General features: G+C 40.0%; 1 protein-coding gene across 4 annotated transcripts in view; it reads left to right on the top strand.

The window, feature by feature from the left end:
• ddr2a (discoidin domain receptor tyrosine kinase 2a) overlaps positions 1-26,529 on the top strand; it is a 154,925-nt gene that overhangs the window by 115,075 nt on the left and 13,321 nt on the right. For all 4 annotated transcript variants that reach the window (XM_063064906.1, XM_063064909.1, XM_063064908.1 and 1 more), the window contains 10 exons: positions 2,657-2,759; positions 3,469-3,697; positions 6,728-6,875; positions 9,787-9,892; positions 14,534-14,720; positions 17,576-17,819; positions 18,687-18,758; positions 21,439-21,575; positions 23,508-23,712; positions 25,442-25,665. In XM_063064906.1, coding sequence (XP_062920976.1) covers positions 2,657-2,759; positions 3,469-3,697; positions 6,728-6,875; positions 9,787-9,892; positions 14,534-14,720; positions 17,576-17,819; positions 18,687-18,758; positions 21,439-21,575; positions 23,508-23,712; positions 25,442-25,665 — 1,655 coding nt within the window. The remainder of the gene's footprint in view (positions 1-2,656; positions 2,760-3,468; positions 3,698-6,727; positions 6,876-9,786; positions 9,893-14,533; positions 14,721-17,575; positions 17,820-18,686; positions 18,759-21,438; positions 21,576-23,507; positions 23,713-25,441; positions 25,666-26,529) is intronic.

The following is a 26,529-nucleotide window of genomic DNA, read 5'->3' as shown; positions in this document are numbered from 1 at the left end:
ATGACGGGGATGGCTTTACCCATGACAGCCTGAGCTGCATCCACTTCTTTTTGTATGCTTTTCCATTCAAGGGCATTGTCGTTTCCATACCAGGCCATGATGAAACAACTTGGTCTACTCTCCACTGTGCATCTTTATGTAATTAAACCCAAGTATGTAATGTTAGAAAGTTCCACCTGTGTAGAGATGAAAATGAGGTTTACCGATTTTTTTTAAGAATTTGAAAAAAATGCTATGTGTGAGAGAGGTGTGACTGATGCAGACACAGACAAGGAGAGAAACGAAGCACCAATTAGAAGCTGAAGACATGAACTGTTAAGAGTGGGATTAGTAATGAGTGTCTTTACCCTACTAACTTGAAAACCTCAGGGTGAAACCCCTGGAGGAGAGACAGTAGCGATAAAAGATTTATTGAAGCTATAGCTATATCATGCAGCAGTTTTAACAAGACAATATCAGCAGAGACCAGTGTCCAAAATCCCTACAGTGTAGTTGGAAATTAGTTCTGTAAAATCATACCAAGGCATTTGGTCAATTTTTTTTACAAGTTTGTGAATTAATTTTCTGTGGATGATCAGCTCTTTCATCAAATGAACCAAGGAACAAGATGGCGAACCACCCAGGATGATGCCAGGGAATGAAATATGTAATGACACAGATGATTTAATATGGTTGGATGTATAAGTTTATTTTCATACTGTTACGTACCCCGTAACTGGGTTGCCAAACCAGCAGAAATGGATCACTCAGTTGGAGTCTGGAGTACTAGAACTAAGAAAGTTTTATTAAAGAAACAAGCAACACAGTAATCGAAAGGATAATAAATGCAACAGTTCAACAATGATAACCACACATGTGCACAGAATAAGATAACAGCATCAATCAAGCTCTATCGTTGTCTAGGGGTAAATGACCAAATTTAAAAGTGACTCAAAGTTCAGTCCAGTTAGTAGTTCAGTTCGCAGTAATTGTTGCCATGGATGGACAACATGGGGGAAGAGAGACAGAGAACAGGAACAACTGATCATTCAGAACACTGCTTCACTCACAGACCGGCGAGATTGCTCACAAGCAACTTTTGGGCGGGTCCTTGGTGATGTCACCTGAGGTCACCGACTGTGACCCCTCCTCCAGATGCGGTCGATCCTCTGCAGTGAACCCGGCACCCAGGCAAGGGCGGACACACACCGGGTTCCCGCTGATCGTACCTTTCCACCCTGGTACTTCTCACCCACTCGTGAGAGGCGCACCGCTTCCAGGGTCTCGTTACCTCGGGTGGCGTGTGTGTGTCCTGCCTTAGCGAACCTGTCCCTTTTTATCCCCCTGCTGGGGCATCGCCTGTCCATCACTTCAAACAGCTCAGGGTTCAAAGGGGGAGCCGCTCCAGACAGCTCTCTCTCTCCCACGTCCCTTCATTACACATCTCCAGACGCTGCTCCATTGTTCCTTATCTCTCCTTCCCCTGAGGGCAGGTGGCAGACCAACTGCTGATGTCACTGATGCTAGCCCAGATCAGCAAACATCTTAATTTTTATGTGTATTCTCGTCACAATACGAAGAATCCAAATTTGATTTTCTTGCAAGAACTGATTATTTTTGTAAAAACTTTGATAAGTTACTGAATGAGATTTACTTTGTTTAAAAGTTGTGATGTTGGAGATTACAGGTGAAGGGAGATAAACTGTATATATAATTTTTGAATTTGAATTCAAATTTGTGGTATACTGCCTGGAACTGAGACTGAAGTTATCTACAATACTTAAGAATAGGAATTATATTTGGTTTTCTAACTAACTAGGAATAAGTAAAAAGGAAAGTTTAGTCTGTAGACTTTAAAATAGGGAATAACACTAGATCTAATTTGTTAAAGAGATTAGAGTAATAAAGGAATCTCATTGATTCAAATTAAAAGGGAATTTGCTGTGGTTTGGTATCTAAGTTTTGGAACCTAAACAGAATATTGGAATTTTGAATTGTTCTTTCTCATATAAGTATCCTGTTGTTTTTTTACTTATAAACAAAACTTATCTCCAGAACTATGTGGTTTCTATTTACTGCCTCCTTCTGATACCTAGAATCTTCTGATGGCCTACTAGCACCTAGTGTAGTACTGTGTAATTTGATCTTCTCAGTGCGGTGATGTCACACATGATAAGAGGGGTGCTACACAGGTGTTACATTTAGAAGTTTGTCACATGCTGGATCCTCACAAACCTCTAAGGAAGTAGAGGCTTTGGTGTGCCTTCCCTGTAATGGCAGTTACATAGTGCTGGGCCCAGGGCAGATCCTCTGAAATGATAGCGCCAAGGAATTTGAAATAGCTGACCCTCTCTACCTCTGATCCTCTGAGGACTGCCTCATGGGCCTTGGATTTCCTCCTCCTGCAGTCAATAATCAGATCTAGGTTTTTCTGACGTTAAGTGAGAGGTGGTAGTTGTGGACCACTCAGCCAGATTTTCAATCTCCCTCCTATATAATAATTTATCTGTAAATTTGATTCAGCCAACAACAGTAGTGTCATCAGCAAACTTAAATATGGCATTAGCTTCCTGATTTAAGTTAGTTCACCCTGTAATATGATTGAACATTCTTAGAAATGGATTAACGTAGATAGTAGTGTGCTTTGCCAAACCGCTGACCTCTCTGTCTTCTCCAGCTGTGTGCCGCTATCCTCTGGGGATGTCAGGTGGGCAAATCCATGATGAAGATATCACAGCTTCCAGCCAATGGTATGACTCTACAGCAGCCAAGCATGGCAGGTGAGTGGATGTTCTGATATTTGCTCAAGGCCATGGCTCATATGGGGTGAGGCTTGTACATCAAGACTTTGCTTTTAAGTCTCTTGGTTTATTACCAACTTGGTGGTTTTATCAAAGAGAAGGAAAGAACAAAACTAATGTCAAACGAGATAGAAATAAAGGATTGTAGTGTAATGCAGAAACAAGCTCTATGCAGCAAGGAGAGAGGGAAGGAACTGAAAAACATCATTAACATGACAAGATGGAGTAAAACAAAACAGGAATGAATCCCATTGTAACTAATCTTTTCTGTGCATCAGGCAGAAAGTATATGTCAAAGAATTTCCAAGTTACAACCCAACAGATCAGAAGAAGATTCTGGTCCAGCTTATCCATATTTTCCCACTATCCCTGATTCCAAGTGCCTTGATAATGGAAAGGGTGGGAAAAATTATTTGCTTACATTACTCTCACTGGTTGTATTGAGTTTTTCTCCAATCTTGGCAATCCATACGAGGAGACGTCATGGCGATGAAACATTTGCAAATGGATTGCCAAAATCGGAGAGCAACTCAATCCAATCATCAACCACCCAAGCTACACGTTTTCTGACTTATTTCCAATTGCACTCGTTGTTTCACACTTTTCTTATAGACATTTGTGTCACTGATTCGTAATCATTTTCTGCAGTTGATAGACCAATTAATAAACCATCCTTACTCTTTCATAGACTGGACTTTGAAGGAGGGGATGGAGCCTGGTGTCCACAAGGACCTGTAGATCCTGATGACATGGAGTTCCTTCAGGTTGACCTACGAACGCTGCACTTTATTACCCTGGTGGGAACTCAGGGTCGTCACGCTGGAGGCCACGGAAATGAATTTGCTCAGATGTATCGTCTTGACTATAGCAGAGATGGAAACCGATGGAATTCATGGAAAAATCGAGAGGGGAAACAGGTAAATGCTAGATTAAAGGCCTGCAAAAGGTAGCATTTGATTATTGTCATGTCAGCAGATGAAGCTATTGCTCTGCAGTGCCTGCTTGCATTTGTATCATGCAATTGGAGTAATGTTATGATAAATGTGTTGGGCACGTGGCCAAGTGGTTAAGGCGTTCATCTAGTTATCTCAAGGTCGCTAGTTCGAGCCTCAGCTGTGGCAGCATGTTTGTGCCCTTGAGCAAGGCACTTAATCACACCTTGCTCTAGTCTGTGCAAGGAGTGGCGCCCCACACAGACTTCCAACCTGCGCCTTGTAAGGCATGAAAATGCCCGACGCAGGCCTCTCATGGTCTGAGCCAAGGTTCTCTCATGGTCTGAGTCGACATTCCCTCCCCCATGATAAATTCAATTCCACAGTATGCATTTTGTGAGTCGGAGAGCTGTTGATTTGCTTCCAGAATGGCAACTGATGGAAGGGCACACTTGTGTCCAAATTTCACTGGATGCTGCATTGTACAGCTAGCATTGAGAAGGAACGATATGTGGTTGATCAGTCCACGATAATAACCTTCTGGCAGCTTTGACATTTTTAAGATCAATGCACCAATTCTTGCACTCTCTCTCAACCTCACTTGTGGTCTTATGGGGAAGCAATAGTGCAGGAAACCCAGCATTTACACTAATGAAAGAGATCACCAGCTACAGAATATCCAATCTAGTTGTTGATTGGTTTAGATTAGCTGCTGCTGTGATTACACAAATAATCATGCTCTTCACTACAGTAAACATAGAACAGTACAGCATAGGAACAAGCCTTCGGCCCATAATGTTGTGCCAGACTAATTAACCTAGCTCTCCTCTCTCCGTACTGCACAGTAAGTAAAAGTCTAATAAACCACACCCTCTATTCTTTGCATATCCATGTGCCTATCTCAGAAACTCTTAAATGGCTCAATCATATTTGCCTCCATTACTCCCACTGGCATCACATTACAGAAGCCAAAAGTGTCTGTGTAAAAAAAGCTTTCCCTGCACAACACCTTTGAATATGCATATATCCCTCGTAATCTTAGAAACTTCGATTGGGTCTGCCCTCAGCTTCTGCCGCTCCAAGAAAGCATCCCTATCTATATTTAAAACTGGTAATGCCTAACACGAGAAAATCTACAGATGCTGGAATTCCAAAGGAACACACACAAAATGCTGGAGGTACACAGCAGGTCAGGCAGCATCTATGAACATGAGTAAGCAGTCGAAATTTCGGGCCAAGGCCCTCCTTCAGGACTGAGAAGGAAGGGGGAAGATGCTAAGATAAAAAGGTAGGGGCAGGGAAAGAGGGTCACTGGAAGGTTTTTGGGTGAAACCAGGTGGGTGGGAAAGGTCAAGGCTGGAGAAGAAAGAATCCGCTAGGAGAGGAGAGTGGACAATCAAAGAAAGGGAAGGAGGAGGGGGACCCGGGCGGAAGTAATAGGCAGGTGAGAAGTGAAAGTCAGAGTGGGGAATGGGGGTGTGGGGTGAGATTTGTTCTCTAGAAGAAGAAATCAAAATTTATGTCACCTGGTTGGAGGGTAACCAGATGGAATACGAGGTTGAGGGAGGCCTCATCTTGGCATAGGAGGAGGCCGAGGAACAACATATCGGAATGGAATCAGAATAAAATGTTTGGCCTCTGGGAAGTCCCACTTGTGGCGGATGGTGCAGAGGTGCTCGATGAAGAGGTCCCCCAATTTATGTCTAGTCTCACCACCACAACATTTTTGTGGAAGACTATATTTTCATATATGGACAAGTCTCTGAAATTGTTTATCATGCTGCATATCTGCCATCTGTTGGTGAGCTTCGTGACAAACCTACAACTACCGGAGCTGAGCTGGAGGAGCTGCTGTCTCACAGCTCCAGTGCACCAAGTTCAATCCTGACCTGGGGTGATATCTATGTGTGGCATTCATACAGTCTCCCTGTCACCATGTAGATTTCCTTCAGTACCTATAAGTTCCTTCCAACTCCCAAAGACATGACTGTTACAGGTTAGAGGCTAGGGATGCTGTGGAGAGTAACTCACCTCCTAATTCCCAAAGCCTGCGTGCAATCTACAAGGCTCAGGTCAGGAACGTGATGCAATACTCTCCACCTGGTGAGTGCATCAGGAATCTTCATGTACTGTGCTTATCCAATAAGCACGCAGTAATGAAACAGTCTGATCTCTGGAGAGTACCTACCCTTTTAGTACCTTTCTCAGAAGCATTTGAAGAGTCCAGTTCTTCTGTCCACCCAGTGCTCATTTTCCTTCAGCACCAACATGAAGAAACAGTCAGTGCAGCAGGGCTCATTTCTGGGGGAATCGTGTGACAGAAGGGATTAGCAGTTGAGGTCCCAATCCATTTCTGTGGAGGCATCTGGATATCCATAGGCTAGGAACTGGGAACTGGAAATTATTGTGTTTCACTTTGATGTATGATTCAAAGAAGATGGATGGAAAAAGGGTCTAGGATTCTGAAATGAATGGAGTCCACTGTGTGCTCACCAGTACTTAACACCACCCCACAGGTAGTCTTGTCATTATTGTGATATCATTGTCCACAAAGTAGTTTTTGTTCACAGCATAAATTGTTTCTCAGGGTAATGGCATAAATAGAGAAATTAAAATAATAAATCTTTTATAATAATAGATGACATCCATGATGTCACAAATAAACACAAGTGGAAAAAAGGCAGACAGGATTCTGCTGTAAATATCAATGATTGGGGCAGCTTATGCATTGTCAGCAATCAGGTATAAAGACAATTCAAGATCTGCACTGTATCCCACCCTTCACATCTCTGTTATCCTCACTTCTCCTATCCTGTCCTATACATCCCACTGGAAAGCCCAAGCCAAAGACACGAGAGTAGGATGACAGTAAACTTCCCACCAAATTCTGTCTGCAAAGGCAAGGATGCTACCACTGAGTCAAGACCTCGACTAATGTTTGTTGAAGTGTCGCCTAAGTATACAAAGGCAGCACAATTGCATTTAATTCTCCTGTGTTTTCTTCTTCCTCTTCAGATAATTGAAGGAAATGTAAACCCATATGATCCTATTCTAAGGGATCTGGACCCACCAATGATAGCAAGATTTGTCAGGTTCATACCAATTACTGATCACTCAATGAGTGTGTGTATGAGAGTGGAACTCTATGGATGTGAATGGTTAGGTAAGTGATTGAATCCTTTTAGGTAATAAGACCATGGTAGCGTAACAGTTAGCGCACCGCTATTACAGCTCGGAGTGTTGGAGTTCCGAGCTCAAATCCGGCACCCTCTGTAAGAAAGTTTCTACATTCTTCCACGTGTACGTTTCCTCCAAGTGCTACATTTTCCTCCCACAGTTCAAAGACGTAGCAGTTAGTAGGTTAACTGGCCTTTGTAATTTGTCCTGTGATTAGGCTAGAATTAAATAGATGGGTTGCTATTTAATGGCCTGTTCAGCACTGTATTGCTAAATAAATAAATATGTTAAAGGAAGATTTTGGATCAAGTGCTCGAGAACCCTGGCTGCCAACCTGGCTTTATTTCGACCTCCACTACAGCAGTTATTACTGGATTACCTCCCCTCTAGCCGCTGAGTGGATCATGGTGTTAACTTATTCCATACAATAGTTTATGTATGTGTATCAGTACTGTATGTATGTTTTTGTCTGTATCTGCCAGCACAATTGCTTTATCGGGGAAGTGAAGTGAAGGAAAGGAGTGCAAAAATATCTCAATTTGCCTATTTTGCCTCTGCCATGAAATGAGGTCTGCAGACATTTAAATCCAGCTGATTCTGCAGGTTTACTCATTTCAGAGGATGTCACAAGGCTTTGCACAGGCCAGACAGAGTGTACAGGGAGACAAGAGACAGGACACAGGAGTATACTGGAGTGGGAGAGGTGAAGGATGTATATTGGGAGAGAAGAATTTTTAAACAGCTGTGTGGTGTTGTAAGAGAACTGAAAAGCACTGCATGTAAAATGGGTGAAACAATCCACGCTGTCCACACAATTTCAAAACATCGATCATCATTAACAAATCTGGTCAGTGGTTCTGTGCAATGAGAAAAGGTGTTTGGAAACACAATCTTTAAATTTGATTTTATATGCATTGTTCCTTTTCACCTTCAATTTAAGTAATAAAAATTATGTACAGCTCATCTAGTCTCTCACTTTTCTCATAAGGGAAAATGGTCAAATACATTTTATGATGTTGTTTCTAACTATAACTCCATATATAAGTAAAATAGACTTCTAGCCAGCCTCTGAAGAACAGTTGCCCTTTGTAGTGCTCAGCTTTAGAAATCCGTCTTTAGGGGTTTCAAAAGTTGCACAGATTCAATGCAGCAAACTGCAGAAATGAGATTCAGACCAACTATAGTCAACAAATTTATCTATCATCCTCCTTGGAGATTTAAACAAAGGCCAGACTTTCTTCTGGATACAAATCTCAACACTACTGAAATGTTGTGGGTTGGCAGGGAACTTTATAGTATGACTCACAATCACAAGAGTATTTAGTCTTTTTTTTGTAATTCAGAGACCAATCACGTGATCATTGACAAAGTAAGGAAGCAGGCACATTTGTGTGATGTTTTATTGTATTCCCTATCCCAGAACAATCATATCCAATGGATTACTCCTGAAAAAAGCATAAACTGCAGATGCTGGAAAACTGAAATAAGTGCTGGAGAGGCTCAGCAAGTTAGGCAGCATCTGTGGAGGGAAAAGCAGGGTTAATAGTTCAGGTTGACAACCCTTCAATAAAGCTTCATATTGGAGTTACTTGGGATATTAGCGAAGATTAGAGCAGAGGTTTCCCAGTCTGGGGTCCTCAGACCTCGCAGTTAATGGTAAGGGGTCCATGGCATAAAAAAGTTTGGGAATCTCTAGAATAGAGGATCTTCTTACTATAGTTACAATTGGTTTGGGCTTTTTTTAGTTTAAAAAAAGGATAACATTGAGAGTGAATTAATTGAGATCTTTTAAACAGTGAATGAATTAAACAGGATACTAGAGAAAACTTGTCTCTTGCTCAAAAGAAAGCCCAACCTGGACACAAACTCATAGAAATTGCTATTAAATCTAAAGAATATTTGGGCAAGCTTTCTTATTTTCTTATGCAGAATGGTTAGGATGTGGAATTTGTTACTATGTACAGTGATGGAGGTGTAGAACATTCATATCTTTAAGAAGAAGTTAGATAGGTGAGAGGGCAGAAAGGTTTATGATTAGCTAAAGCAGGGTTGGAAGAGACTTGAGTACGTAAATTTCGGAACAGACCAACTCATCAAAATTGTGTGTTCCTTGATGAGCTTTCTTTGTAATCCAATAAACTGCATGTTTTATTGATAAACATCAATCACTTACAGAAGAGAACCTCTCTTCATTAAGAATATTGGTGGGTTCCTGGCCCGAATACTTTGGGACGTAAAATAATCCACTTGATGGGGTAAAGTTGATTCACTTTCAAATAGGATATATATTTGGCTATGATTATTCAATTTAAAAAATGCTTTTACTACTGCTTCTTTAGATTTAAGGTATGTGTCCGTTTTGAACAAAGGGGTGTAACCAGTGAACCAGACTCGGGTCAGGAGGGCTAAGATGAATACAGTAGTACTATGTTCGGCCTGGTGTGGTGGCCAGGGTTTGCCTTATTGTGAGAAAACCCCATATGGGTCAGCTTGTCATGACCAAGTGAGGATAATGTCAGGCATCACAACTGGTGGGGAGAAGGTGGTTCAGCAGGGACTATAAATGTACAATTAAAGAGAGTGTAGGCTTCAGTAGCGCCTATTCACCTCTAACTGTATTGGATCAACTTGCTTGGATGTCCAAAAAACAGACATCAAGCCCAAATGGCTATAAACTGGCTTAGGTATCAGAGTGATGGACTCAGCACTGGTTAACATGGTTTCTTAAATTCCCTGCTTGAGTCCAACAACTACCTGATCCTAAAATGGTGCCAGACCAAGCCCTGTACCAATGTGTGGAAGGAGTGAAAATCTCAAGTAAAATGTGCAATATTATTAAAATTAGTTGAGCTGTGGAAGGTGTATCTCTGACATAACTTATTTCTGCCTTTGCACAGATGGTCTGGTGTCTTACAGTTGTCCAGTAGGCCACCAGATGTTCTCATCCAAACATCCTACTGTTTATTTGAATGATTCAGTTTATGATGGTGCAATCGGTTCAAGGTAAGGTGCTCCACACCCCTCGATAAGTTATTAAGTTCAAAGTTCAAAGTAAATTCATTATCAAAGTACATATGTGTCACCATATACAACACTGAGATTCATTTTCTTGCGGGCATACGTAGTAAATCCAAGCAACACAATAGAATCTATGAAAGACTGTTCTCAACAGGACAGGCAAACAACCAGTATGCAAAGGACAACATAATGTGCAAATATGAAAGAGGTAAATAAATAAATAAGCAATAATTATCAAGACGGTGAGATGAAGAGTCCTTGAAAGTGATTCCGTTAGTTTGAGGGAATAGCTCAGTGATGGGGTGAGTGGAGTTATCCCCTCTGGTTTAAGAGCCTGATGGTTGAGGGGTAACAGCTGCTCCTGAACCTGGTGGTGTGAGTCCTGAGGCTCCAGTACCACCTTCCTGATGACAGCAGTGATTAGAGAGCATGGCCTGGGTGGTGGGGGGACCTTGATGGATGCTGCTTTCCTGTTACAGTGCTCCATGTAAAGATCCTCAATGATGGGGAGAGCTTTACCCAAGATAGACTGGGCCATACCCATCATCCTCATGGGATTTTCCATTCAAGTGCATTGCTGTTTCCTTACAGGCTGTGATGCAACTATTGATAAACTCTCCACCACACATCTATGGAAGTTTGTGAAAGTTTTAGATATCATGCTAAATCTTCACAAACTTCTAAGAAAAGAGAGGCACTGCCGTGTTTTCTGAGTAATTGCACTTGTGTGCTAGGCCCAAAATAGATTCTCTGAAAAGATAATACTGAGGAATTTATAGTTATTGCCCCATCCACTTCAGATTCCCCCAATGAGGACCTCTGGTTTCCTCCTCCTGAAGTTAATAAGCAGCTCCTTAGTCTTTATCCCACACTTTTTAAAATATTTAACAATGGGCATTGATTTGAGTTAACCTTAGTGAAGTTTCCTTGTAAAATATTAATGCCCACGTCAGTTTTGTACATGATAACTTCACTGTTGCTGAGCTACTGGACGGGCTTCACGAGAGAGTTATCAAACTAAAACTGACACCAAACCACTGGAGGGTGGGGCCAGGTGATCAAAATCTAGGTCAACCTGCTGCAATTTAGGGAACCAGTGAAAGAGTCAAAGAAATTTTGAGCACATGAGTATAATCGGCTGATGGGTTAATGAAGGCATGGATGTGGATTTCAGCAGCAAGTTTGCTGACTCAATGAATTACAGAGGTAAAAAGTGCCCACTCTTAGCATAACGATGACATGGACTGTGGTTCAAAGGTCTACCTGAGGTCAAATATGACAGATTACAAACAATCTGCTTCAGATTTCGGCAATGGCTTGGAAAAAGCATGAGGTTGATAGTTAGAGAATGGGGTTATTGAAGACAGTGTCTACAATCTTTCTGCTTTACCTTTGATTGAAATTTCTGCTCCTTTAGCATGAAATGACAGGAAAAACAAAACTGATATTCCAGCAGCTTTGATCCTAATGCAAGTGTGTTAACTTTCTGTTATAGTGTTGTTTAGAACAGTTTCCTATCATCAGTCAGTACTGCAGTATCTAATCATACACGAAGCAGTTTTAGGTCTCTAATGCAAGGAAGAACATGTCCCACCCTAAAAACTGCAGGAAAGAGTCTATGATATCCAACTAAGCTGCAGCCCCATATATCATTCTGATGTTAAGAAACACTGAAAAATTTTTTAAATGTTTTAAAAGCGCAATGAATGAGAAATGCCGTTCAGTTCTTGTGCTTAATTTATACTTACGTTTTTCTTGTGAATTCTGCTTACCTGACGCTATATGCCTGTGATGCTGCGACAAGTAAGTTTTAAATTGCACCTGTGCATATGACAATAAACTCGATTTTGACTTTGAGTTTGTTTACATACACTCAACCAAATCAAAGATTTAAATTAGCCAATACTTGCATTAGTCCCTCACAGCCAAATGTCTCTACAGTATTTAATTAAACTGAGCTGCTCCTCCTGCACCGTATCTATGCTGGTACTTCACCTGAGTTGATTTCCCAGCAATACCCCTAAAGAACGGTTAAAACTTCATGCTTCCTTGCTGAACCTCATGAGGAATCCACTGGTGGATTTAAGTACAGAACGTTCTCCAGATAATGGAAGTAGAAACAAGTTTTGTAAGATATATATACACATGTTGAATGGTTTGACCAGGCAATTTAAAATCTCATTCCTTTTAATGGTAATACCTCAGTAGAGATGAAGTTTTTCCTTAAGTCTAACTGACCCCTTTCAGTGAAGAATTTTTTTCTAATGCAGCATGTGCATTTATATAGCATCCCTCACAATCTTAGATAATTCCAAACTACTTTGCAATTCGGACAGCAAAAGTATTCCCTAGAGGTTGTCTGAAAAAAAAAATAGGTTATTGGATCCTTTTCAAGCACCTATCTGGTGTAATTTGTTATGTGAAGGACAGCATCTCCAATAGTACAATCTCAACTTTATCACTGGGCTGAAGTGTCAGTTTTGAGTCCAAGTCTCAGAAGTGGGGCTTGAACCCATACCTTCAGATGAAACTGCTATGGAGTCAATGGTTAAACATTTTTTATTATATTAACACTACCATGAAAGAGAAAAAGTAAAATGCTGCAGTCAAACAGTGGTTACCAGATTTTCAGGTACAGTGCAAAAGTCAGCTGCAACAGTTCCAGTTAGAAAGAAAGAATTAGTAAGAAAACTGAAGCGCTAAACATGAGGCACAACGCAGGATATGGGGATTGATTTGATACATGAACACACTGGTTAGTTTTCCTGGAAGCTGGTTACTCTATCCACAACACATTAATGGATTTTTATCAATTATTAAATCTAATCAGTATTCTTTCGAACAATGGGATATCCTGAGCTGGAGAATTGATTACATTCCCTGTCTTCAATCCACTTACAAATTCTGGTCATTTTGATTTTGTTTTTGTTTTACCAGCATGTGATGCAGTCTTATTTCTTTGTGGGGGGGGAGGGGGAGGTGGTAGGGGAGGTGGCAATAGAATATCACAACATATTGAATTTGTTAAAACTCAAAACTTCAATAATACTTTTATATATACAATTATTTTGCTTTGCCTCACAGTATGCTGTCATTTTATTGTAATTAATCAGCTAACTATTTTTGTTCCGTCTTCCTTATCTCCGTCTTCGAAGAACACAGTGTTCAACGCACTCGAGTTTCCTAAGCACTCCTTCATCCCACGTTGGTTTACGCAGCTTTCATCTAAGGTTCTGGATCTCCCTAAATTTCTTTATCTTTGGCCCTCACTCAATCCTGCTATCCTTATCCTTTTGACCCAGCCTTTCATCATCCCTTCTGATATCTTTTGCTTGGTATCTATGTTTGATTATGCTCCTGCTCTCTTTTGGTGAGCTTCCAATCCATTCTGTCAGCAAAATCTGCTGCCAGTATTCCATATTCCTGACCACCATTTCTCTTGCTAAAACCTTGTTGCCAAAAGTTGTTGTTCCTGTGAAATGATCTGAGACATTGTCCCATGTTTGTTTTTTTTTTAAAAGTTTTTTTCCGATTTTGTGGAAGTAGGCATGATCATCATGACAAACGTTTATTCTCCGCCTTTAATTGTGTTTGACTATATAGTGGTGAGGTACTTTCTTGAACCTCTACAGTCTATTCAAAGGTTAGCATTACTGGTGTTATTCTCTGGTACAGTTTGAGTATTAGGCATTCTGCATATGTATACCTGTCACCAAGATGAATTAACTCCTTAAATTATTTAAATTAGAGACACCAAAATTATTCGGTTTCCTATCTTTTAAATGAAATTTTGAAAATAAGGTTCCATTCGTCCAATCAGTTCAACACTACAATGGGTAGAAGCACTATGCTTTACTTGGCAAAGGTCATTTCCCAACTAAGTCGTTACTATTTTGAAGTTGGTTGAACATCTATTGACACCAGAAATTCGACATAATATCAATAAGGAAGTTATGATAATAACACAGTCCTTTAATAGTTGGTTACTCATGTTTTCATGAATCTATTTAATTAACCTTCTGGTTTTAACAGTGCATACAAAGTACATCAATGCCATAATTTTGGCACTGGTAAAACCAGTTTTTTATATTTCATTTTGCACTGCTCTGATATTGGGTAATAAGACCTTTTTTAACTTCAGAGTAAAGCAGGGTATAACTCCATGCATCACTTTAATCTAAGGTCAGTCTTTAATGATAGAACCATTCAAGTTACATTTCCCTTTTCAACAGTGCTACAAGTTCAATACGAACACATTGTACAGAAGGGAAGGGCTAGGATGACGCTGACTCTAGGCCTGTGAATGTTAAGAGGTGCAATGATAAAGGAATATTATGATCCATTTACGCATTAGGAGATCCAGCTATAAACTAGCAAATTACAAATTTGCCAAGCAATGAAAATCATAAAAACTGCCATTTCTAAATTTCTTTTGTGGAAGAATTATAAATATTCCTTTTATTAATCTTCTGCTTTATGCAAACTACATAAGATACTGCTATGTGAGAAGTATTTATTTCACATACATGGAATTTCATTCACTGTAATGATTCTTCATTGGAGATTTTTAAAGCCATGTTCATTCTGCCACTCCAACAAACCTTCTTCATGTATCTTTTTCATTAGGATGGTTTCTGAAGGACTCGGTCAGATGACAGATGGTGTCTGCGGTTTGGACGATTTCACACAGAGTCACGTGTATAATATGTGGCCAGGATACGACTACTTAGGATGGCGGAATGACAGTTTTGAAAATGGCTATGTGGAAATATTATTTGAGTTTGACCGTATCCGAAATTTCACAGCAATGAAGGTGCAAATCCCTCAATAATTGATGAAACTTTTGCATGTCCATCTGTTGATCTAGCCATCCAACCACCTGATTTTCTATCCATCCATCCAGCTGGTTAATTAGTTCTGTGTTTAGCCTGTTTGATTGATAGTTTATCCACCTCAAACATGAGCTTAATGAATCAAATCTATGAACTTCCATTAGCATAACACATGTAATGTAATAAATTCTCCCAGGGAGATTCACTACAGCATAAGCAAACACAGTCTGAGAGAAAGCAAAATAAATGAATAAGGTGAATGACCGAAACCTCTCTCAAAGTTTGGGTATGTATTAAGAAGAAAGAGGGGGACGATTAAGGCACAGCTGCCAATGGTGTTGAAATAAAACTTATGGATGAACAAGAGGTTAGAGATGCCTAAATATTGGAAGAAAGAATATTACAGAAATAAAGGAAACAAGGATACAAAAATGGTCCAGAAGTTTAAAACTGAGGTATTCCATAAGTGGGAGTTGAACACAGACAGCAGAGAGTTGGATAAGTTAATGGATGAATAAGCAAGAGAGGCCAGCCAAAATTCCATGTCCTCGTAATGTTTTTAAAGTAACACATATTGTGTAGCCTTCTCTTCTCAATGAATTTAATGTTTGCCTTCTCTTTTACAAATTGAATAAATTGTTACTTCCTTTTGAGGTTCAATAGCTAAAATTAAAATGATTATATATTTCTTGTTCTTTATGGATGCAGTCAAAGGTATAATTCCTAATATAATTCTTGAATTTGGGAAAAAGTCAATGTACCCTACAGACATAGTCCTTGGGTTCAAAGCACTGGTCAAGCTAAACAATTGTAAATGAGATTTTAAGGGCAAAGATATGAAGCTCCCACTCATTTACTTTGCAGTTTAAACAGCATTTGCATTGATGGCATTCAGGTTTGAACCATGAAAAGTGACTTTCCTGAATGGAAAGCGGAATAGATCCTGATTTAAGAACTAAAGATCTCCATCTGTCACATAATAATTGTTCATTAGAACTCATCTTCACTAAATCCCAATCTTTATGATTTGAAATCACAAAAAGTGGTCTACCAGGATAACCAGCATTACTACTGCATTTATGACAGGCAATTTGGAAATTTTACCATTTATTTTGCTTCATTTACCTTATTGGACATAATTTTCACGTAGACACTGTACACTGTAGTGTGTAGAATTTCCTGCAATGGCTGAGTACTCTGACAGCAGGCACAAATCACTTTCTACAAGATACTTAAACCTATGGATGAACAGTTTCCTGAACATTATTCTTCATCAGCAGTTCTGGGAAATGGACAAAATTGACTAAAACATATTTGCTGGACAAACTGAAGTATTTTTCTATGTAAAATCTTGTTATGCTGTGGAAGGCCAGAGGTAAATCAAAAATATATATTGCACACCAGTTTCATTTTACCAGCACTGTCAAGTTTTTGTTAGTATCTATAAGGAACAATCTTTTGATAATTACAAACTGAACAGAAGATTTTAATAGTGGCATTGGGAGAAGCCCTTAGCTTTAAGTTCTTCTGACTTACTGGAAACCTTATTTGTTAGAAGGCCCTGGCCATAAGCCTCCAACAAACAAAATCACAATTTAAAAAATTGTTTAAGGAATTCAACAAGACAAGAGATTCACCAGATGCTGGAAATGCAGAGCAACACAAAAATTCTGGAAGAACTCAGCAGGTCAGGATCTATGGAAATGAAAAACCAGTCAGTTTCAGGCTGAGACTCTTCATCAGGATCGTCATGCAAGTTCCTCTTGCAGTTTATGTGTGTTGCTAAGAAATTCAGGATAACGTTTCTCCAGAGGCACTTGAATAACATTAATTTACTCAACATGGATTGTCAGGTCCAAAACCAAGAAAGCTTCATGTTTGAAAATATTAGCTGTGTTCGGATTAAAGTTGATTTTAAAAAAAGCTTTCCTGGCATTGGTTCTCAGGATAGTAAGATAATAATCTTGTTGGGATTACAGTCAAGACCCTCAATAAGTGTGTTTGCATTCCTAGAAAGCCATCTGTATTGCAGTTTCCTGCAACACAAAGCCACATCATCTGTGCATGCCTCAAAAACACAAGTTTAAAAAAAATAAATTTTGTTTTTATTAATTTACTTTATTTTCTACAAATTCTTTGAGCCCTAATGTTATTCCATATCTCAACTTTTTGGGTAGTGACTTGTGAACACTATGAGAGTGAATATCCATAACCAAAGCAGCCATAATGTGGGTGGGTCACCTATGTATTCTTGAGACCTCCATTAATTCTTAAGAGTGCTTCCTCCTATTAGAGCAAGAGCAGATTACAGTAAAACACGGATAACCCTCTGTCCGTTGTTTATAATCTGGTTCACTAGGCTTTGATTCCCATATTTTATCAGGCCCGCATTCCCATGCAACTTCTAACTCCTGTTCTGTTTCCTATACTTTCTTGAAATTTACTCGGTTTGCTAATGATGTTACCTTATCCTGTAACATAAAGTGAATTAAGAGCTTTTCAATATGAATAGTTCAATTACATCCAGTAGTCCAGAAAATCTGCATCCTGTCACCAGCAAAGCATTGAGTGTTCTGGATTGTTGAGAATTGGTATATACAGTAACTAAAAATATCAAGTCTGGAAATGACTAAGTCAGATCACAACGTGCAAGAAGATATTCTATCAGAAAGGTTGTTGCGACAGGAATAACTGACAAGGTTTCAGGTGAATTTATGTTGGTAAAGAATACCAAGATGTCTTTTGTTATACTGTGTGTAGGTTAGATCAGTGTGTCAGTTGCATTAAATTTTGTGCAGAAGCTTAACTTACAATTTTTATCCTTTATTGACTGCAGGTCCATTGCAATAATATGTTCACAAAGGCAGTGAAGATATTCAGGGAAGTCCAGTGCTTCTTCCGCTCTGAACCAGGAAAATGGGAGCCGAACCCTGCCACATCTGTTCTGGTCCTAGACGATGTCAATCCGAGCGCTCGGTTTGTCACCGTTCCACTCCAACAGCGTATGGCAAATACCATCATGTGCCAGTTTTACTTTGCCGATACATGGATGATGTTCAGTGAAATTTCATTCCAATCAGGTATTGCCATGTGATTTTCTTCATCTCTGTTCTTGTTATTATTTACCTTACTGTAATATTTTATGGATTGCATTGTACTGCTATTGCTGCAAAAAAAACAATCATGACACATGAGCAACGATAAACCTGATCCTAATATAGGTCTCTATTGTGGACTGATAGTGGGAAGAGGGCAGGGAGAGAGGAATCATGGTTGGAAAAGGGGGAAGAGAGAGGATGGAGCGGGAAGCACCAGAGGAGCATTCTGTAAAGGTCAAGAAACCAATTGTTTGGAATCAAATGATCTTGCCTGGTGTGTCAGGGCTGGGTGTGTCTGCATCTGTGCCACCCTGCCCTGGCACTCCTCTGCCACCTGTCTCACACACCTCTAATGGTGCTCCACCCTTGCCATTCCAAATATCCTTTGCTCCCATCAAATAAATAAATACACACACACACACACACTCACACACTCTCAAGGTCCTGACGAAGGGTCTTGACATGAAATGTTGACTGTTTACTCTTTTTTTAATAGATGCTGCTGGATCTGCGGAGTTCCTCCGTAGTGTGTTACCATAGAATGGGCAGCCCAAAAGTGGGGGGGTGGGGGAGGGCACTTAGGCTATCAAGTTTGACAAGTCGGTCTCATACAAATCTTCAATTCATACTGAATACTACCTCCTCAATCAAGCCTGATGATATGACTGCTCCAACAGTGCTGGAGGCAATCATTTCATCCAAATCCTAATTGTAATCTATGTGGCAAATTTATCTCTGTCTACTAAGAGCTCAAGCTTGACTGCAGGTCTTACATTTATTTCAAATAAAATGATTGATAATGGTACCTGAAGTATGTTTCATAGTGGCACAATTGCTTTTGTTTTGCAGACACTGCAATGTACAACGATTCGGGCATTTCCCCAACTGTGAATATAGATACTACAACCCACATTGACATAGGTAAGAAGCTACTGATTCAGTTTGAAATCTTTGTGGATACGTGAACAAAACTTGTGGCTTTCCTATTCAATTATGTGAAAGAATTATGTTTTTGTCATTTACACATACAGTGCTAATATGTGGTAACAAATAATTGATAGTTCTTTATCATTTTTTTTCTGTTTTTATCAGAAGGAAGCTGCATTTTGAGAAATGTTTCAGAGGTGCTATGATGACTCACTATCAAATTGAATTAGTTTCGTTGTTGCATGGTTAAGTCCCACTGTATTTCTAGTTTCTCCAAAATAATGTCGATAACTCTACTTTCCCCTCTACTGGAAGAGAATTGGAAGGGATATTGTGCTTTTTCAGTCAATCTGGGAGGTAACCTGAATTTCGTTTCAATTGGTGTCAGATGCAAAAACTCACCAACATGTAACCAACCAGAAAATTAGCTGTCAGAAGTGAGTGAGACTAGACTAACATTGTCTGGAATAAGTTTATCTTCAGGTCCCAGAGGTGAACAAACTGTCTGCTATATCACATCCACATAATCTCTCTGATTCCAGAATGACTGTTAACAAAGTTCTTTGCTCACTGAAGCCCAGTAGTACAAATGATTTCCACATTTGGGGTCAAAGATGACTTAATTCAATTCAGTTCTTGAGAAGTGGAAGATGTTTCTGCATGAATTCTTTAAAATGCCTAGCCCTTCCACATCAACAACCACACAGCCTTGGACAAGGAATTGGCTCAATGACATGGAAGTCAAAGGGTTGCATACCAGGCTCTTTTCTACAGAGACGTGCACTACAACACACAAATAGGGGCAGAAACCTGGGGAGAGACTATAGCAAAGTGAAAGGCATGCAGAGACTGAGAGACAGAGGTGTAATGGACAGAGACACACAGACACATAGATCTTGCATGCAGTTTAACAGGCAGATAACTGGTGATTCCTGGTCGTTAAGCCCGTTCCAGCTCACAAAGTTACCACTCTTCCCTAACTTACTCTTCCCCAATTTCCATCAAACTCCCCCTGACAAAAGCACAGTGAACCAGAAACATGTGCTCCATTTGTGTTGGCAGTGCTGAGGAGGTATGGAAAGGCTCATCTGATTAATTGCTGTGAGGTTATGAAGAGCTGTATTTCTGACACCAGCAATGGAGGAGTGAGTCAATAAAAAAATTAATAAGTTTTGAAGAACTTCAGTATGGTAACTTCATGCTGCTATTAAGGGAGACATTTTTCTTCAATTCTTCTACTCTTTCTGGAGCAGAACGGTGGTGACTCTTGCTGATTCCATTTCAGCATGTTAGAAATGGAGAACTGAAACAACAGCCACGAAACATGCTGGAGGGCAGCAAAGATTGCTGACCTTAGTGAGAACACTGCAGGGGACACCAGCCTGGTCAAAGGACCATTGCCCATGGAAGCCCCTGTACAGAAGGACACCTCGAGAAGAGTGCTGAAGCACAACCTCCACTGCTAGTTCAAGCAGCGATTTTATTTCCCTTTCATTATGACACCGGAGAGCCTGACAAAGAGAGGTGGTATTGCTTGCACTAGTCAGACAGAGTGCATTGTATACTTACCTTATTCCTGAATACATTAAAGAGTAACGTAATGCATCAATATTTAAACACCAAGCACCTCACTCACCAACCCCCAATGCCCTTGACCCTTTGGCATATTATAAATTGTAATCTGTGTTTTGCTTAAGTGTACATACTTACAGTTCCTTGGAGAGGAGTACAGTACAAGCAGAATTGTTTTGAAAGTATTTATCATTTTTACAGAAATTGTCTTCCAGACAGATTGACCTGCACCACCAAGTTTCCATCACAGCAAAAATAAAAAGATCAACTGTTACTGACAACTGGAACATAAACCAGGATCTGTTTAAATTGCTAAACCTAACTGCCTCCAGTTAATGAATCAGCGACTGTGACACAAGTATTGCTCTGTTTTCTTGCCTCATCCTCTTAAACGCACATGCTGGGAGACTATGTGGAACATCGTTTCACACCATCACCATTGTGTATACTACTTCCCTCTAGTCTCCTCAGCTCCTGGTAAAACTAACTCATTTCCATGTTGTTGTTGTCATACTGGTTGTACCTTCTCTGAGGATTTAATTTTCATTTAGTGTGTGATCAAAACCATACCAAGAACTAAGATGGCATCAGGAAAATCAAAAAAATTGCAGATGCCAGAAATTTGAAATAAAAACAGAAAATACTGGAAATACTCTGCAGGTCAGACAGCATCTGTGGGAAGAGAAGATGAGTTAATATTTCACTTCCAAGACCGCTTGTCAGAATTTGTGGTCTGTCGCTATTTTCTGGTCAAGACCTTAAATTATTGGCTTTATACGTAGCTTTATTTACCATAGTTTGCGTTTAGAATCTGGTCATGTCACCATTAAAACTTCTCCTGAACGTGCAACACACATCAAAGTGGCTGGTGAATGCAGCAGGCCAGGCAGCATCTCTAGGAAGAGGTGCAGTCGACGTTTCAGGCCGAGACCCTTCGTCATGACTAACTGAAGGAATAGTTAGTAAGAGATTTGAAAGTGGGAGGGGGAGGGGAGATCCAAAAAAAAAACGTGCATGTTATTTTGGCATGAGTTTTTGTTTGAACATGTTCATTGCTCGCACTCTATTCGTAACAGTTCCCATTTCCCCATTGTGTTCTCAGACATCAACCCAATGCCCAAAGTAGACGACAGCAACACTCGAATCCTCATCAGCTGCTTGGTGGCTATTATTTTTATACTGGTCGCTATCATCGTCATCATCCTTTGGCGGCAGTTTTGGCAGAAGATGTTGGAAAAGGTTTTAAAGTTTACTGACGATTCTCCCAAATCTCTTTTAGGAATTGCACACTATGTCCCTTGCATGTAAGGTATTGTGATTGTAACCATAGATGTCAGGAAAACATAACTCACCAGTAAGAACAGGAGCAAAAGCACATGCACTGGGTAATTGAAGAATTGTGGAAGTAAACAAAAATCAAAACAGGAGGGCAGATGAATGTTTAAAGTGCAAGTTCTTATCATAACCTAGCCTCCGATGAAAACTACAACCATCACGTTCGACTTATTTGCCCTGCTCACCAACACATTGTGCATGCCAGCATTTTTTGGTATCACCACCATCGGTCCAGTCTAAGGAGGGACTGGATCAGCTGGGTGCATTTTCCCTGGGACAGAAGAGGCTGATGAGGCAGTCAGTGGATATAAGGGGGAATTATGGGAGGAAAATAATAAGAATCAAGAATCGTTTCCTCATGGTGTAAGCATCTGGAATAAAAGGCATGCAGTGCATAGAAGATGAGGGGTAGGAGGTTTAGAGGGGATCATTTCACGGAGTGGGGTGAATCTGGAAAGTGCTGCTTGAGGGGCCAGTAGAGACGGGTACACTCTCAGCATTTAAGCAGCATGTGGACACGTACTTGAATTACCAAGACACAGGAAGTTACAGACCAAAGAGAGGGGTAAATGGGACAAGTATACTGTGAGTGCAGTGGTTGGCATGGCTCTGGTGGCTAAAGAATTTCTTTCTGCATTGTACAATTCCATGACTCCACATATCTGATAGATGAGACCTACTATTCATGGTGATTCACATAAATAACCACAATTTAATTTAGCAGCATGTTAAAGAACAAGCATTGTGTTATGGAGAACGTAATCAGAGTGGGTTTGACTTCTTCTAAGTCTGACTCTGAGATGGCAGGAATGGTGCTGTACTGGTCATACAGCATATCATACACAGAGTCCAGCAAACTTACTGTAAGCCTCATAGCTGAACTAACCCTCATTACATTTCCACTTCTGGTGACTTGATAAGATCAGCAATGTGTGCCATGGAGGATTTTATTTTCCTGCCCACTACTTAAGCCTGGCGAAGAAGCTGAAGGTTTTCTAAGCTAATGCAATCAGAGCTGGCTTAGAAATAAGTCTGCAATATTTGCTCAATACCACCTTTGGCCAAATAGTGTTTATGAGCACTGTGAGGTATATGTTGGCCCTTACTGATATGAGGAATTTACACTGATTCCGTTTTACTGATTTCCTTTCAGGTTAGCAATACATTTCATCACCTAATACAGTTGTAAAACTTTACTGCTAGGAAGTCTATGAAATGGAATTCAGTGCATATTCCTCATATAGTGAAGCCAATATATATCTCACAGCACCTGGCAATGAGGGGGAAAACGCAGTTAAAGAAAAATTATAATCTTGGGGTGCACTCATGAAGATGCAATGTGGAATGGATACTGTCTACTAAACTACTATTGATTTCCCACTTGCCACTTTGGCTAGCTTTCTTGAACAGTACAAGTTTTATAGCCAAGTTCATTGCAGTTAGTAATAACCAGTTGATTATTCAGAACAAAAGACTGAAGACTTTACTAACTCAATTTGATTGTATTCTATTTCTTAATTCTATCTCCCCACTCAAATATGTATGCAACACACAATTGTACCTTCATGCACTATTATATATACACACGCACTTAGACAAATACACAGAGATAAACATTCACTCACATAGAAGAACACGTGCACACACACCTTCCTGTATTCACACATACTCATGTACTGTCAGTCACACGCGCGCACACACACACACACACACACACTGCTACATTTGTAGAAAATGCTTGTCTCATTCTTCAATGGCCTAACTCTAAAATACACCAATCACTCATTGAGGTATGACTTGAAGTTTGGTTTCACTGACTGAAGACTTCCCTTTCAGGCTTCACGCCGGATGCTGGACGATGAACTTACAGTGAGCCTCTCACTGCAGAGTGAAACCATTATGTTCAACAAGTCCTCCCCACCTAGTGAAGAAGAGTCCAACTCCACCTATGACCGAATATTTCCACTCGGTCCCGATTACCAGGAGCCATCAAAGCTACTCCGTAAACTTCCAGAATTTCCTTTGAATTGGGATGAGCCAGGTGAGGATAATTGGAAGTAAGATATGCTGCTGAATATTTATGCAATTGCTATAATTTATTTTAAGTTGTGGATGGTTGAATCCGAACACCCTGCATTTTCCTGTCTCTTTAAGAAATTTCTCCATTTAGAACTTTCTCTGACAGAATCTGGAACTTAATCAGAGCCAACTTAATACAGTCAAGTTCTTCACATTAAGATTAAGCACAACTTCCACCTCTTCAACAGTGAATAAATCAAATGCAGCTTAGGATGTTGGAATCAACTCTTGAAGCAGCACAACAGTTTGAAAATGGAGTGGAGGGAATGGTTAACATTTCGGATGGACACCCATTGGTTTCTTCAGGGTTCTCTGGTTTCCTCAAAGACATATGGTTAAGTTAGTGAGTTGTGAGTGTGCTATGTTGGCACTGGAAGTGTGGCAACATTTGTGGGCTGCCCCAATGCCATTCTCAGACCGTGATGGTCCGTGATGCAAAATGACATATCTCACTCTTTAACTCTGTTAAATTGGAAAAGGGTCCACTGAACTTTTACTTAACCTGCAAGGGTTTTTTCCCCCTCTGTTGTTTCATCTCTACGTAATTGACAGGGTTCTTGGCTGCATCTCTTATTTCCAAAGTTTCTACTCTCATCCCCGTACTCCTATCTGCATAAGGCTAGAGCTTTTCTTTACCTTGCCTTCCGAACACCAACCTCCATATCAACAGATAATATCCACCACCTTCAACAGGATTCCTCCTCCAGACACATCTTCCTCCTTCCCCTCCACTTTCAGAATTCCAAAGGGACTATTCCCTCCATAACTCCCTGGCCCATTCTTCCATCTCTCTCTATCACTTCTTTCACAGAATATCTCTATTTAGAATGGAAACATAAAACAGGGCTTTCCTTTGCCTTCCTTTACTTCTGCATTTGAGAATGACTTCTGTCTTCTACTCCTACGATACTCCAACATGGGGTCACGGAACAGCTCTTCCTGCATAATGCAGCCCTTGGGACTCATTGTTGAACTGAATAGCTTCTAGCAAACATCCCTGCTTTACGTCTCTACACAGATGTAGTACACTTGTCTTTTCATTTTGATCTAGTTCTTTTTATCTATTTATCTCGAGCAGTTCAATTTTAGGTGTTATTTTAACAACTTTGTTCTGCACCATAATCACAAGTTCCCCACTGTTCTCTCCACCCCTCCCCCTCTGCAACTTGAAACATGCTTTTCTCACCTTTCTAGTTCAGACGAAGCTTCTTTGAGTCAAATTGTTGAATCTATCTCTCACCTCGCTGATGCTCCTTAACTTCCAGCAATTTCTGCTTTTATATTGAAAACTCTGGAATTATTTCTAACCTAATGGAATACGATGGTGGTTACTGGACACTAACCATTTCAGTATTGGTGAGCAAGAAACAAGTTTTTCAAAATACAATATATATTTATGCTGCAAAAATTAATAGTGCATATTAATTTCTTTGGGAGGCTTTTAGCTTCGTGAAAAGGGTTTGAAAGGCATCTAACATTTTGAAGAAAGAAAAACCATGTGATGTTGCCATGGTGCTTATATGATGTGTTACCAAGCAAGCAGAATGATTCTATTAAATCACTTTTTAACAGTGATTTTGATCCTACAAGGAACCATTTAGCAATAACAATGTTTTTCCTTTCTAAACGTTCAGGATGATTGTTGCACCTCGGTGTAAGATGAACTAAACTGTTCTTATTTTTGCTATCAGGATGTAGCAGTGACTATGCAAAGCCACTTGGTGCTCCACAGGATAATGTGCCACACTATGCAGAGGCTGACATTGTGAACCTGCAGGGTGTCACTGGAAGTAACACCTATTCTGTCCCTGCTGTAACTATGGATTTGCTGTCCGGTAAAGATGTGGCTGTGGAGGAGTTCCCACGAAAACTGCTGACCTTTAAGGAAAAGATTGGAGAGGGACAATTTGGGGAGGTTGGAATGTTTTCTGTATAATTTGCCATTGAACACAAGTATATCTGCCATAAAAGTCATTTATTTGGCCCATCGAGCCTAGTCTCCTATTCAGCCAGACTATGGCTGATCAATGTCTCAGCTAGCAAAAGCAGACTTTGCTCTGTGTTCTTTAATAACCTACACAGATTGCAAGCTGCTGTTAACCAAGCATCGATAGACTTCTGAGGAAGGGAGTCCCATTCTCCTTTCTGTAGATCTTGAGTGATCCTTACTGTTACTTTTTTAGCAACTCCAAAAACGAATCGAAAGGAAAACACAGGAGCCTGGAGATGCATGTCTACCTAGTTCATTTTCTTTAGTGAGGTGCTCACATATGACATGGTGGTGTAATGACATATAACATACATGTACTACTTGCATATAACTTGTGTTGTGTAAACAAAGAATGCTTATTCAGACAAATATATTTATGATATTACACAAGTATTACTAAAATATGCAATACACTGGACTTGACAGCCTAAATTTAATTTTAAAATTTTATACATCTGTGCCATTCAATTTCCCAACAGATGAAATAAAATTTTCTGTAATTACGTTAGCATTTCCTTTCAAAATTTTAAGCATGTTAGAGTCAAACAGAGTTATACAGTTGTGCAGCAATGAAAGAGGCCCTTTGGCCCATCACACTGATGCTGACCTTTCTGGCCATCAACACAAAATCTACAACCATCCTTAACTATAATCAGCAAACAGACCTCTGCAGTTTTCTGTGGTAGAAAATTCTGCAGGTTCACCATCTTGAGTGAAGAATGTTACTTCATCTCAGTCATAAATGTCTTGCCCTGTACCTTGAGATTGTGATTCCTGGTTCAGAATAAT

The sequence above is a fragment of the Mobula hypostoma genome, chromosome 12, assembly GCF_963921235.1.
Source record: "Mobula hypostoma chromosome 12, sMobHyp1.1, whole genome shotgun sequence".
Lineage (NCBI taxonomy): Eukaryota > Metazoa > Chordata > Chondrichthyes > Myliobatiformes > Myliobatidae > Mobula > Mobula hypostoma.
Note: the sequence above shows the minus strand (reverse complement) of the source record. Positions and strands in the feature narration are given on the sequence as shown.